The 12,645-nt window shown below is 40.9% G+C and overlaps 1 protein-coding gene across 2 annotated transcripts in view; it reads left to right on the top strand.

The window, feature by feature from the left end:
- The window catches only part of lrmda (leucine rich melanocyte differentiation associated), a 1,142,867-nt gene that overhangs the window by 713,390 nt on the left and 416,832 nt on the right, over positions 1-12,645 (top strand). Inside the window, exon 3 of one of the 2 annotated variants that reach the window (XM_063070164.1) lies at positions 11,985-12,071. In XM_063070164.1, the coding sequence (XP_062926234.1) occupies positions 11,985-12,071 (87 nt within the window). Of the gene's footprint in view, positions 1-11,984; positions 12,114-12,645 lie in introns of both variants that reach the window. The other variant, XM_063070163.1, reaches the window with a different exon arrangement.

The raw sequence follows: 12,645 nt of genomic DNA, 5'->3' as shown, positions 1-12,645 counted from the left end.
CCGATGTCCTTGAACAGAAAATGCTACATAAAGTAATAGATACAGCCCAGTCCATCAGTGGTAAAGCCCTCCCCACCATTGAGCACATCTACATGAAACACTGTCGCAGGAAACCAGCATCCATTATAAGGGATTGCCCCCCCCCCCCCACCACCCAGTGCTCTCTTTCACTAATGCCACCAGGAAGAAGGTACTGGGGGCTCAGAGTTCATGCCTGCAGGTTCAGAGACAGTTAACACCCCTCAACCATCAGGCTCTTGGACCAAAGGCAGTAACTTCACTGAACTCCACGTGCCCCATCACTGAACTGTTCCCAGAACCTATGGACTCACTTTCAAGGACTCTACATCTCATATTCTTGATATTTATTGTTTATTTATTTTATTTTTTTCTTTTTGTATTTGAACAGTCTGTTGAATTTTGCACATTGGCTGAACACCCAAACTGGTGCAGACTTTCACTGATTCTGTTATGGTTTTTATTCAATGTGTAACGGTTACCGTAAAACAAAGCAAAGCCACTCAGAAACTAAGCACGGGGAGTTGACACTGTATGACTCACTCCAAAGAAACGAGGTTCTAAGTCGAAGAAAGTATGTCCGACCCTTTATTATAGGCAGCCGTTAGTCTGATGAGAGCATGGATTTGCGCCTTGGAAGGTTTCCAGGGTGCAGACCTGGGCAAGGTTGTATGGAAGACCGGCAGTTGTCCATGCTGCAAGACTCCCCTCTCCACGTCACCAATGTTGTCCAAGGGACGGGCATCAGGACCCTTTATTAAGAAGCCAACAAAACAAACTGTTTTGTAACAATAAAAAACTAATGAAACTAAAACCAGCGATATAATGAAATAATCAGTCTTAGTATATTCAAACGTACTTAAACATTAGCGTTAAACGTTGCTAAACCAAGTGTTCAACCAAAATAAATAATTCCCCCAACCAACCCCCTGCTCTAACCAGACTAAAGACAAAGCATGAATATGTAACTATTCTCTTCACTTCTACCACACCCCAACCCACATGACAAATTACCCATATGAGCGCACAATACAAAATACAATACAGACATAAATTAGACACGTGGCTCCTACACTATGGATTTATTGAGTATGCCTGCAAGTCAATGAATCTCAGGGTTGCATATGGTGACATATACGTACTTTGATAATAAATTTACTTTTGAACTTCGAACTATTTTGAATAGGTTTGGTATATTTAGGTACTCACTGCCCAGCAGGGACACTGTGGGCTGAAGAGCCTGTTAGTGTGCTGTGTCAGTCAGAATCAGATTTATTACCACTGGTATATCAAAGGTTCAAAGGTTCATTTTGTATCTCAGTATACAACTCTGAAATTCTTCTTCTTCAGATAGCCATAATCCAAGAAAGAAAGGAATGGCAACATGATCATCACCCCCCCCCAAACTCCCCCTGCCTAGCACAAAATAAAACAGAAATGAAATAGGCATGTTAACCCCAGATCCCCCTCACCCGCACAAGAAAGATCAGTGAAAAATACAGATTATGAAAAACTGTAAGTTTGTAAAAAAATCCATAGTCCAAGTCAATATCCAAAACGCGGAAAACCTGGATAAAATCCTTTGGGCAAAGCGGCAGCCTGAGTGATCCCACCAGCAATTGAAAAGCTTGGCAGCTAGCGGTCACCTTCTGTATTTGCCTCAATGTTTCAGTCTTCTCTATCACTCAATCAGTGAACAATGGAAGCTTTAATCGGTGAAAAAGAGTCGAACATGGGCTTGCGCCCACCACAGCCTTCTCGCCACTAGGTTTGCACACGCTGCCTCTGCCTCCTGGAATCCTCTCGAAGGCTGCAGAGTGCTGGAGCATCCAAATGATCTCCAAACTTCAAGTCACAGGCTCCAACAGTTCTAGAATCACATTCAAGATGGTACCACCAGGTAGGAGGTACAGAAGCCTGAAGGCACACACTCAGCAATTCAGGAACAGCTTCTTCCCCTCCACCATCCGATTCCTGAATGGACATTGAATCTTTGGACACTATCTCACTATTTAAAAAATATACAGAATTTCTGTTTTTGCACGTTATTTTTAATCTATTCGATATATGTAATTGATTTACTTGTTTATTATTATTATTATTTTGTTTATTATTATTTTTATTTTTTCTCCGCTAGATTATGTATTGCATTGAACTGCTGCTGCTAAATTAACAAATTTCACATCACATGCCGGTGATAATAAACCTGATTCTGTTTCTGAGATGAAAAACAAATGTAAAGGACATACAAGAAGCGAAATATATGGTTTCATGGTCTCTCCAGAAGTTGTGGACTGTGGGAACATTGCACACAGGTGCCATCTTGACTGGAAGATGGTATGATATGATTTTTGTTCTTATATGATGTGATAATTCTGTGTTGGCGCATGGCCAAGTGGTTAAGGCATTCGTCTAGTGATCTGAAGGTCGCTAGTTCGAGCGTTGGCTGAGGCAGCGTATGTGTCCTTGAGCAAGGCACTTAACCGCACATTGCTTTGTGACGACACTGGTGCCAAGCTGTATGGGTCCTAATGCCCTTCCCTTGGACAACATCGGTGGCATGGAGAGGGGAGACTTGCAACATGGGCAACTGCTGGTCTTCCATACAACCTTGCCCAGGCCTGCGCCCTGGAAACCTTCCAAGGCGCAAATCCATGGTCTCATGAGACTAACGGATGCCTATAAGATTTTGTTTTCTGGCAGCATTACTGTGTAATGCCATAAAAATCTGTAATTATAAGAATAAATAGTGAAAAAAAAGTAGGAATAAGGGGTAGTGTTCAAGGACCATTCATAAGTCTGATGTGGAGGGGAAGAAGCTATTCCTAAATTAGTGAGTGTAGTTCTTCAGGCTCCCTTTCTAGCTCTGCAATGGTAGTAACAAGAAGAGGGTATGTCTTGGATGGCAAGGGCCCGTAGAGATGGATGCCACCTCCTTAACGCACCACCTCGTGAAGATTAGATTAGATTATGAGGACACGCAATCCTCTTTTATTGTCATTTAGTAATGCATGCATTAAGAAATGATACAATATTCCTCCGCTGTGATATCACAGAAACACAGGACAGACCAAGACTGAAAAACTATCAAAAACCACATAATTATAACATATAGTTACAACAGTGCAACAATATCATAAATTGAAGAAGAACAGGCCATGGCACAGTTAAAAAGTTCAAAGTCTCTCGAAAGTCCCACATCTCACACAGACGGGAGAAGGAAGAAAACTCTCCCTGCCATGCCCGACCACAGTCCGACTCTGAGTCGTCCGAAAACTTCGAGCCTCCGACCAGCCCTCCGACACCGTGTACCGAGCACCATGTCTGCCGAACGCTTCGACCTCAGCCTCGGTCGCCAGCAGCAGGCAAAGTTGGGGATTTTGGGGCCTTACCTCCAGAGACTCTCGATCGCACAGTAGCAGCAGCAGCGAACGGGGCATTTCAGAAATCTCTCCAGACGTTCCTCTCTGCCTTCTCACGTCTGTCTTCAGATGTCCCTGATGGTGGGGAGGATTATGCCATTTCTGGAGCTGGCTGTGTCTACACCTTTCTGCAGCCTCTTGTGATCCTGTGCATTAGAGCTCCATATTGGGCTGTGATGGAACCAGTCAGAAAGCCGTTCAACAAACATCTACATAAATGTGCAAGAGTCTTTGGTGACATACCAAATCTCCTCAAAGTGCTAATGAAGTTAAGCCACTGGTACAATCACTCTGTACTGGGCCCAGGATAGACCCTCTGAGATGTTGACACCAAGGAACTTAAAGCTACTCACCCTTTCCACTGCTGACCACTCAATGAGGATTGGTGTGTGTTCTCCCAACCTTCCTTTCCTGAAGTCCAAAGTCATGTTCTTTGTCTTACTGACACTGAGTGCAAGGTTGTCGTTGCAACTCCACTCAGCCTGACAATCTTAACTCACTCCTGGAAGCTTCTTCATCACCATCTGCGATTCTACCAATAACAGTGGTGTCATCAGAAAATTAATAAACACTGTTTAAGCTACATAGCCACACCAGTAATAAGTGTAGAGAGAGTAGAACAGTGGGCCAAGCACACATCCTTGAGGTGCACTATGTTGAAAGTCAGCATGGATGTTATTACCTTCTCACAATGATCATGGTCTGCCAACGAGGAAGTTGGCAATCCAGTTGCAGAGGGAGGTACAAAGGCCCAGGTTTAGTTAATTGGCCTTCATCATTTGATATTGGATATCTTGGCACAGATAAAGGATCAATCATGGGAACTTTCTTATCTTCTTTATTCAAAGAAGGAAGATAATCAATTGTGGAACTTCATAAATTTTTTGTTAATACAATGATTGTAAGGGCATATTTTGTTAATTTCCTCATGTCTTAAATGTATGTGGAAATATCTGTGAGACCCAGATATAACATGATAAACTTGTTATTTTTCATGTAAATGATACAAGTAAATCTCATGAAGTCAAAAGGCTATGAAAGTACTTTGTATGCTAAGAAGGAAGAATATTTGAAACGTATCTAGTCAGTGGTGCTCTTTGTGAAAAATGTGTCCCATTCAAGACTCTTATAGAATGTTCTCCACTTGGCAAATAAGCATTGCACCATCAATATCCAGAAACATTACACCAGAGCAAGTCAGCTCACTTTATCAGTACATAATACACCAGCCTAAACATTGATTCTCCTCACCATCATTACATTACTCAATGGAATCAGAATCAGGTTTAATATCACTGACATATGTCGTGAAATATCTTGTTTTGTGGCAGCAGTACAATGCAATGTATAAAAATATTATAAATTACAAGAAGAAATATATATATAAAAATAATTAGTGCAAAAAGAGCATAAAATAGTGAGGTAGTATTCAAGGGTTGGTTCACTGTCCATTCAGAAATCTAATGGCAGAGGGGATGAAGCTGTTCCTAAAACACTGAGTGTGTGTTGATAGATTTACAGATACTTCCTTGGGTGACTCTAATAGTACCTGTCAAACTCATAACATGCACCATCAAAAGTGCAGTGACAGCAGGAAATTTGGATCATCACCAACTGCACATTCACTCCAAGTCTCATATTATCCTGACTCAGAAATAAATAACTGTTCCTTGTCACCGGTTTTAATCCCCAAAATGGCTCACTAATTGTTCCAGGAGACTCTCTTCACTATAAGGCACCGGAGTGGTTTGTGATGGTGGTTCACTATCATCATCTCAAGGTCACTTACGAATGGGCAATAAATAGAGTCATAGAGAACTACGGCACAAAAAAAGACCCTTTGTCCCATCTTGTCCATGCCAATCTATCATCCGGCCTGAACCCAAAGAGTAGCCCTCCATACCCCTCCCATCTATGTGCCTGTCCAAATTTATCTTAAATATTGAAATCAAACCTGCTTCCACCACTTCCACTGGCAGCTTGTTCCACACTCTCACCACCCTCCGAGTGAAGAGGTTACCCTCATGTTCCCTTTAAACATTTCATCTTTCACTCTTAATGCATGACCTCTACTTTTAGTCTCACCCAACCTCACTGGAAACAGCCTGCTCGCTCTAACCCTATCTATACCTCTCATAATTTTGCACACCTCTATCAAATCTGCACTCGTTCTCCTACTTTCTAGAGAATAAAGTCCTTACCCTTTCAACTTTCCCCTACAAAAATGATGGCCTTGCCTGAGATAATCATGTCCCATAAAATTTATTCATGTCAGAATGTAAATTTCAGAAATGTGTGAAACTTGCAACTCTCACAATTAGTCATTTATATTATAAGCAGTGTTTTCATTGTGTTCTTTGAAGAATAATGTTGCTGTAAAACAACAAATTTTATGACATATGTCAGTACTATTAACCTGATTCAGATTCTGATTCCAAATATCTTAATTCTAGAAATAAAGTTACATGCTTTTCAAGATTCAGGAATCATTACTGTTGAATGTTATTTTCAGTACACAAGTGTAAAGGATAATGAAATAATTGTTATATCTGGATCCAATGCAGCACAAAACTAAACACAATATGATAAAAACATGATAACTGAAGTTTTTGTTGTACTGGCAAAACTAATTCGTTGTTGATTTTGTGGAACTTTTAGTTTGGATATAAAGGGGAAAGCATGAAAGTGTTGATTTTAAATATACAGTGGTGGTTTGTTGCCCAATGCATATACCAGTTTCATAAGTTTAGTGATGTGAATTTACTTACATGTATAGTCATTGCTCTTGATATACTTCAGGAAATAAAAGGAAAGTAATGCAATAAGCAACAATAAATAACCATCTTCATATTATTCACAGTAGCTCAAACAAAACTTGATAAATGTGCAAGTATTTATAGCTTATGTGTACTGGAATACTCACGAGTGAGATGTCAACTAAATAATTTAAAATGTACAACCAATTTTAAATGTTTTTATAACAAATGGCAATGGGTACAAATTGATGGTTTCATCAGGGAAATCTCTAAGGCTTATGAAAATTTAGTTCAAATTCTGAATTAAGTTCCCAGTCATTCAGAGATTTGTAATGTATGTAATGCACTGTGGTGGACAGGAGACCTCGATAAGGGATAGTCAAAACTACTTAATGCGTCACCAGCACCAGCCTATCGACCATCAAGGACATACAGTGTATACAGAAAGGTGCTGGAAAAGGGCCAGTAGCATCATGAAGTATCTCATCCACCCTGCTCATGGACTGTTTGCCACACTCCCATCAGGAGGGAGGTTAAGTAGCATTCACAAGACCACTAGACACAGAAACAGTTACTTTTCCCAAGCAGTACGGCTGATCAACACCTCCATCCACTCACCGACCCACCACTACTTTGTCATTTCCTGTCAGTCACCTTATGCACAGACATTCCTATGCCTTGGTCATTTTATGGACCTATAATCAATCTACGTATATGAACATTTTATGTCTTTATATTTATTGACTTGGTCCAACCAAGCAGAGTCCACTGCCAAGAAGGCCCACCAGCGCCTTTACTTCCTGAGAAAGCTAAAGAAATTTGGCTTGTCCCCTAAAACCCTCACTAATTTTTATAGATGCACTGTAGAAAGCAGTCTTCTAGGGTGCATCACAACCTGGTATGGAAGTTGCCCTGTCCAAGACTGGAAGAAGCTGCAGAAGATCGTGAACATGGCGCAGCACATCACACACACCAATCTTCGGTCCTTGGACTTTACACCGCACGCTGTCGGAGCAGTGCTGCCAGGATAATCAAGGACACGGCCCACCCAGCCAACACACTTTTCGTCCCTCTTCCCTCTAGGAGAAGGCTCAGGAGCTAGAAGACTCGTATGGCCGGATTTGGGAACAGCTTCTTTTCAACTGTGATAAGACTGCTGAACGGACCCTGACCCATATCTGGGCCATACCCTCCAAATATCCGGACCTGCCTCTCGGTTTTTTTGCACTACCTTACTTTCCATTTTTCTATTTTCTATTTATGACTTATAATTTAAATTTTTAATATTTACTATCAATCTGTAATCCAGGGAGCGGGAAGTGCGGAATCAAATATCGCTACGATGATTGTACGTTCTAGTATCAATTGTTTGGTGACAATAAAGTATAAAGTATTGTTCTTTTTATTATTGTGTTCTTTATTGTATTTTTTTGGGACTGCATCAGATCCAGAGTAACAATTATTTCATTCTCTTTTACACTTGTGTACTGGAAATGACATTAAACATTCTTGAATCTTGAATCTAAATCCTTACCAGAAATTTACCACCCTAGGGTCCTAGATAGATTATAAAGAAACACAATTGATTTCCCTTGTCTTTGAAATAATAAAGTCTCTAATATATGTGATCTACATGAATTAGTTTACGAAGAGAGCTGGTCAGGTGTATTTTTTGAAGATGGAAGGTTCTTATATAAGTAATTTCTTTGGATGGGGAAAATACTGTAGGGGCTGCTGAAAACTTTTTACAAATACAAGCTGAGTACCCCTGATCCAAAATCCGAAAACTTCTAAAATCCGAAATTTTTTGAGCTCTGACGTGGTCAAAAATAGAAAATTCCACAAGGCGCTGGGAAGGCTCACAGGTGATATGCATGTCCCTGCGCTCCACAGACGGTTCTGAGAGGTGACCTCATATATGCAATGAACAGAAGTTAATGAAAAATAGCTTACATAGCATAAAGGGAAAAATGAAGATCTTGAATTGTATTGATAGAGTGGATTCATCAGCATCAGAGCAAACATATGCCTCTTAACAATACACTGATTATGAAACAAGCAAATGTCTATCATGACGAACTGAAAATTGAAGATAATTGTGAAGACTCGGCAATTTGGTTGCAGAAATTTAAGAAAAGTTACGGTATTAAAATTATGAAGATTTGTGGTGATAAAGGAATTAATTGATGAGTTTGCCAAGATTGTCGCTGATGAAAATCTAACATCCAAAATGGCTGCATCAGTACATATTTGTGATGAACATGTGTCATGCAAAGACTGCTTCCCGGTAGCACATAAATTCAGAGTTGGAAATGATGGCAACCCCAAGCTATCTCATTATGTATTCCAAAATCAGAAAAAATCCAAAATTCGAAACACTTCAGGCCCCAAGCATTTCAGATAAGGGGTACTCAGTCTGTACTAATTACTTCAGCAGAAATTGTCGGAGACTTCAGATGATTTACGTCATTGAACGGAAGATCAAAGACTGTAGAACAAGCATTTTAATCTGTTAGCTAAAAAAAAATGAATAGCGTGGTGATAAAGGTGCCCATGAGATTGACAACACAGGTGACAGAGACTTTAATCCCTTATTTGCTGTTGAGGCCCCCAACCTACTCACAATTATATAATCGGCCATTTTGTTTTGACTCTGTGTTCAAATACTGAGATTCTTTCTTGCCTGAAGGAGTATGCATACAGTTAGTGATAGGAAAAGCATTTTGTCTTTGACTTGGCTTTGAAGGCTATCTTCTGAATTTCTGCTTGGTTCATTTAAAATGCTTATCTGTGGGGTGTGTGGGAGGGGGGTGCAGGGGAATGGGTCAGGTGTTGGCCAGTTAGAGTGCTTTGATGTGGTCGGATACAGGGAGTTGCTTAACAGAAGCCATTGCCACAGTTGCATCAATGACATCCATCAAATGTGATTGATCAGAGGGAATAGAAGTGACAGTTGCTTAGTGATAATTCAGTGTGTTATTTCTACATTCAAACAAGCTGTCAATAGTTATGCTGTTATATCGGAGGGAACCAGCTATAATTTATGAAATGGAGTACATGCACAGTTAGGCATTTTGAGTCAAATCACTAAAATAAAGACTTGCTTAGTAAGAAAATTACACTTTAAAAAATAACAGATGCCAAGCTGTGCGGGCAATGACTCCCATCCTTGGTAAGCACGGTGTAAAAGGTGAAAAACTTAACTGACAGTCCCCATCAGGTTGGTCGAAAGCAATGTTCGAAACAAAGTTGGAAAGAGCCTGGGTCAAGACGTGCTCTAAAGTCAGCCTTGTCAAAAGACTCAGTCACATTCATACCTACAGGCAACCTCTGCTGATCCTGAGTCATTAATCAAACTGCAGAGCCAGCCTGACCCTGGCTCCTTCCCTTTGAAGTGTGGTGTCCTCTCCAGCATGAGGAAATAATTTGCTGCCTGATTCAATGAGCCATCAGAGGAGCCAGCAGACCTAATGACATGTGAGAATATTAACCTCCTACCACGGAGGGCTGTGAATCTTGAGAGGCAGTCTATAATTCACCCAGTGCACCGGAGGCACTCTGTCTCGCAGCCTCGGTGACAGAACTTTGTTTTTTTTATTCCTACTTCCTTCTCCTCCTGCAACTTTGCTCCAGCAAGATTTTAAAGTTGATCTAATCTCGCTCATTTCTCACATCTCATTTCAACTGCCGGTCTCTTTGCTTTTGCACTTTTATTAAGTTTATTAAAACCAGTTGAATCCCACTTTTTTATAGCAGGGTTCTGTTCGCTCATTCATTACGGTCTCTTATCTTGGCAGGCAATCAGAACTGAAAGGCAGCTAGTCCATTATGCACATATGAAGCCCATCACTCCCTCAGTATTTGCCAATTCATCAAACATTTATCATTTGCCCTCTGAACAGCATGTCAATTTGCCTGTCACTCCCTAGTCTGTGCTGCTTTGTTTGAATCTAAACATTGCTTTTTCACACTGGTGTTGTAGACCTATCCTTATAACACAGCCCCCACCACCAACACTACCCCCACTCCTCCCCAACTCCCTTCAAAAGAAAGCCGCCTTGGCTCTCAGCAGGGGAGCCAGTTGCCACTGCATGTTTTCGTGCAACATTTTTGTAAGATAATGAGGGTGAAGTGTGAGCCATGGGCAATGATTCTGGAATATTAGCTATGACAGAGAGCTTGATCATAATTATCTTAACGAGGATAGGGTTAATTACAGTGGAAACTTAAAGTTCTTTCCGTTTGAGTCGGGCAGAATGAAATGCATTTTGATGTTTTGTCATCTTGATGTGACTTTGGAAATTGCGATGTAAATCTCTGGGCTGTGCTGGGGTTCCTCTGGGAGCGTGTTCGAGCCCTGCAGTGAGCTGAAGGAGATGGTACCTGTGGGTGAGATAATAGGCAGCTTTCAGGTCATTAGAGCTGTGTGAGTAGAAAAACACAGTAGGCATCATAACATCCTTCATCAGCCTTAAACAAAACTGTGCAAAAACAACTACCAGTCATTACTATTTAATTTGCTATTTGTTTCAAGCATGGGGTGGGAAAGTGTAAAAGAAAGCAGCAAGGAAGAAGCAGAAGGCACTTAAATAAAAAACACTTTTCAACACCCTCTTTCCCTTCCACCTCACTCCCACGATCCCCCTCCCCCCTCCACCTCCCCTCAACCATCCCCTTGCAGTTGTAAATTTCACTGATTAAATCACTGTAATGCACATTGTGCCGATGACAAGAAAACAACAGTTAATAAGCAAGTCCTTGTGTGGTGGAGCCCCTTTTTAACTGAGCAGTTAATAACATTACATGGCAAAATTATCAAAATCAGACAGGTGTAAGGGGATTTGTGCAGAATTCTCTCTGCCTGTTTCAGAAACTAAACCAGGCTTTAGTAGTGAGGCCGGCTGTTTCAATGGGCAACTCCCTCTAGTGTTTCAGGTTCTTTGTCCCTCTTCATGCCCTGTCATTTTGCTTTATGCTTCCCCTGAAGCATTTAGATGTGTGTGTGTGTGTGTGTGTGTGTGTGTGTTTTCCCTGTTAGCCAGTTACAATCCATTTGCTGATTCTCATGATAAGAATTTTCTATTTATATACCATTATTTAAAAACAGCAATTTACGTTGTGGAGTACACCAGACCACAGCTACTTGTTTATTAGTACTGTACCCCGATAGGTTTCCAGGTGCAGAGAAGTAACGCGGGGTTTACAAGGGAGAGTAGGGTCAGTTGGCAGCTGAATTTTTTTATATATGCTCACTGTGGGAAGCTCATGCTCCGTATGATAAATATCACATTTAATTTTATTCCTTCATCCCTTCAGACTGCACAGTGGTCACATCTGAGAGTGATGATACACCCACATTCATTAGCCGTGCAAGAATATGATATTTGGACTGAATGATGGATGACAACTGAAATTTGTGTTCAGGGAATGAAGGTGAACTGTGACAGAGTTATTTATCTTGGGAATGAAGGTTTGGGTCAGGAGAGACTGGGTGCCTCAAGGCACAAGACATTGACAAATTCATCCTCTAGGCCCCATCTCTGAAGTCTTTTGTTTTAGATCCTGGCTACTCACTAAGTGACCCCCATCCTTCATTCTGCCAAAGTGTGAAAAATGTGAGCCTGTGCTAGTCTTCCCTGTGCCACTAATTCTTGTCATTCACTGGCCTGTCAGGCCCAAACCTAAACTTTCCAGCTTGTGAAAGGGAAGGCTGAAATATTTATTTCCGTGGATAATGGCCTTCCTGATTTAGTAGCATATCATTTTTCCTGTTCCCTTATTGTTGCAGGTCACTGGAAGGGCTAGAAGAATTTGTCTGCCTGGAAGAACTAATCCTGGACAACAATCTTCTCAGAAGTGACCTACAGTTGCCTAGGTTACCACACCTTCATACTCTGATGATCAACAAGAACCAAATATCCTTTTCACAGCAGTGTTGTAAATTATGTGGCATCTCATTCGAAGGAAATCACTTGAAATTTTGTTCATGCACGACTCTGCTCCCTTCAGTGAGGGGAAGACCTGAAGTTAGTTTATATCACAGCACTTTATTTCACCTATCCAAATCCTGTTTGAAATTGTTTGTGAAAGATTTAAGGATGGTTGGGTAGGGAGGGAGGGGGTTGTTGCTGAGGGAAGGGGAGGAGGGGGGAAGAAAATCTGATCTTGAAAGAAGATGGGGACGGGCTCGTCTTGGATGGAAGGGGGCCCTCTGCTGGAATAATTATTGAATGCGATAAAATCAGGCCCTAGGAAAATGTTAAGCAAGAAAAATAGTCAAAAACAGACATGGCTGGATATTAATGCTGTTCATTGCAATGCACTATTAATCAAATCGAGATAAATACAATTTAAAATGGTGACCAAAACTACCCTCGTGCAGCAGCCGATGAATAATTTTAAAATTGAAAAAGATAACGTTTTAGGATTATTTCATGTTAACCGAACAC

This window comes from Mobula hypostoma, chromosome 18, assembly GCF_963921235.1.
Source record: "Mobula hypostoma chromosome 18, sMobHyp1.1, whole genome shotgun sequence".
In the NCBI taxonomy this organism is placed as follows: Eukaryota; Metazoa; Chordata; class Chondrichthyes; order Myliobatiformes; family Myliobatidae; genus Mobula; species Mobula hypostoma.
Note: the sequence above shows the minus strand (reverse complement) of the source record. Positions and strands in the feature narration are given on the sequence as shown.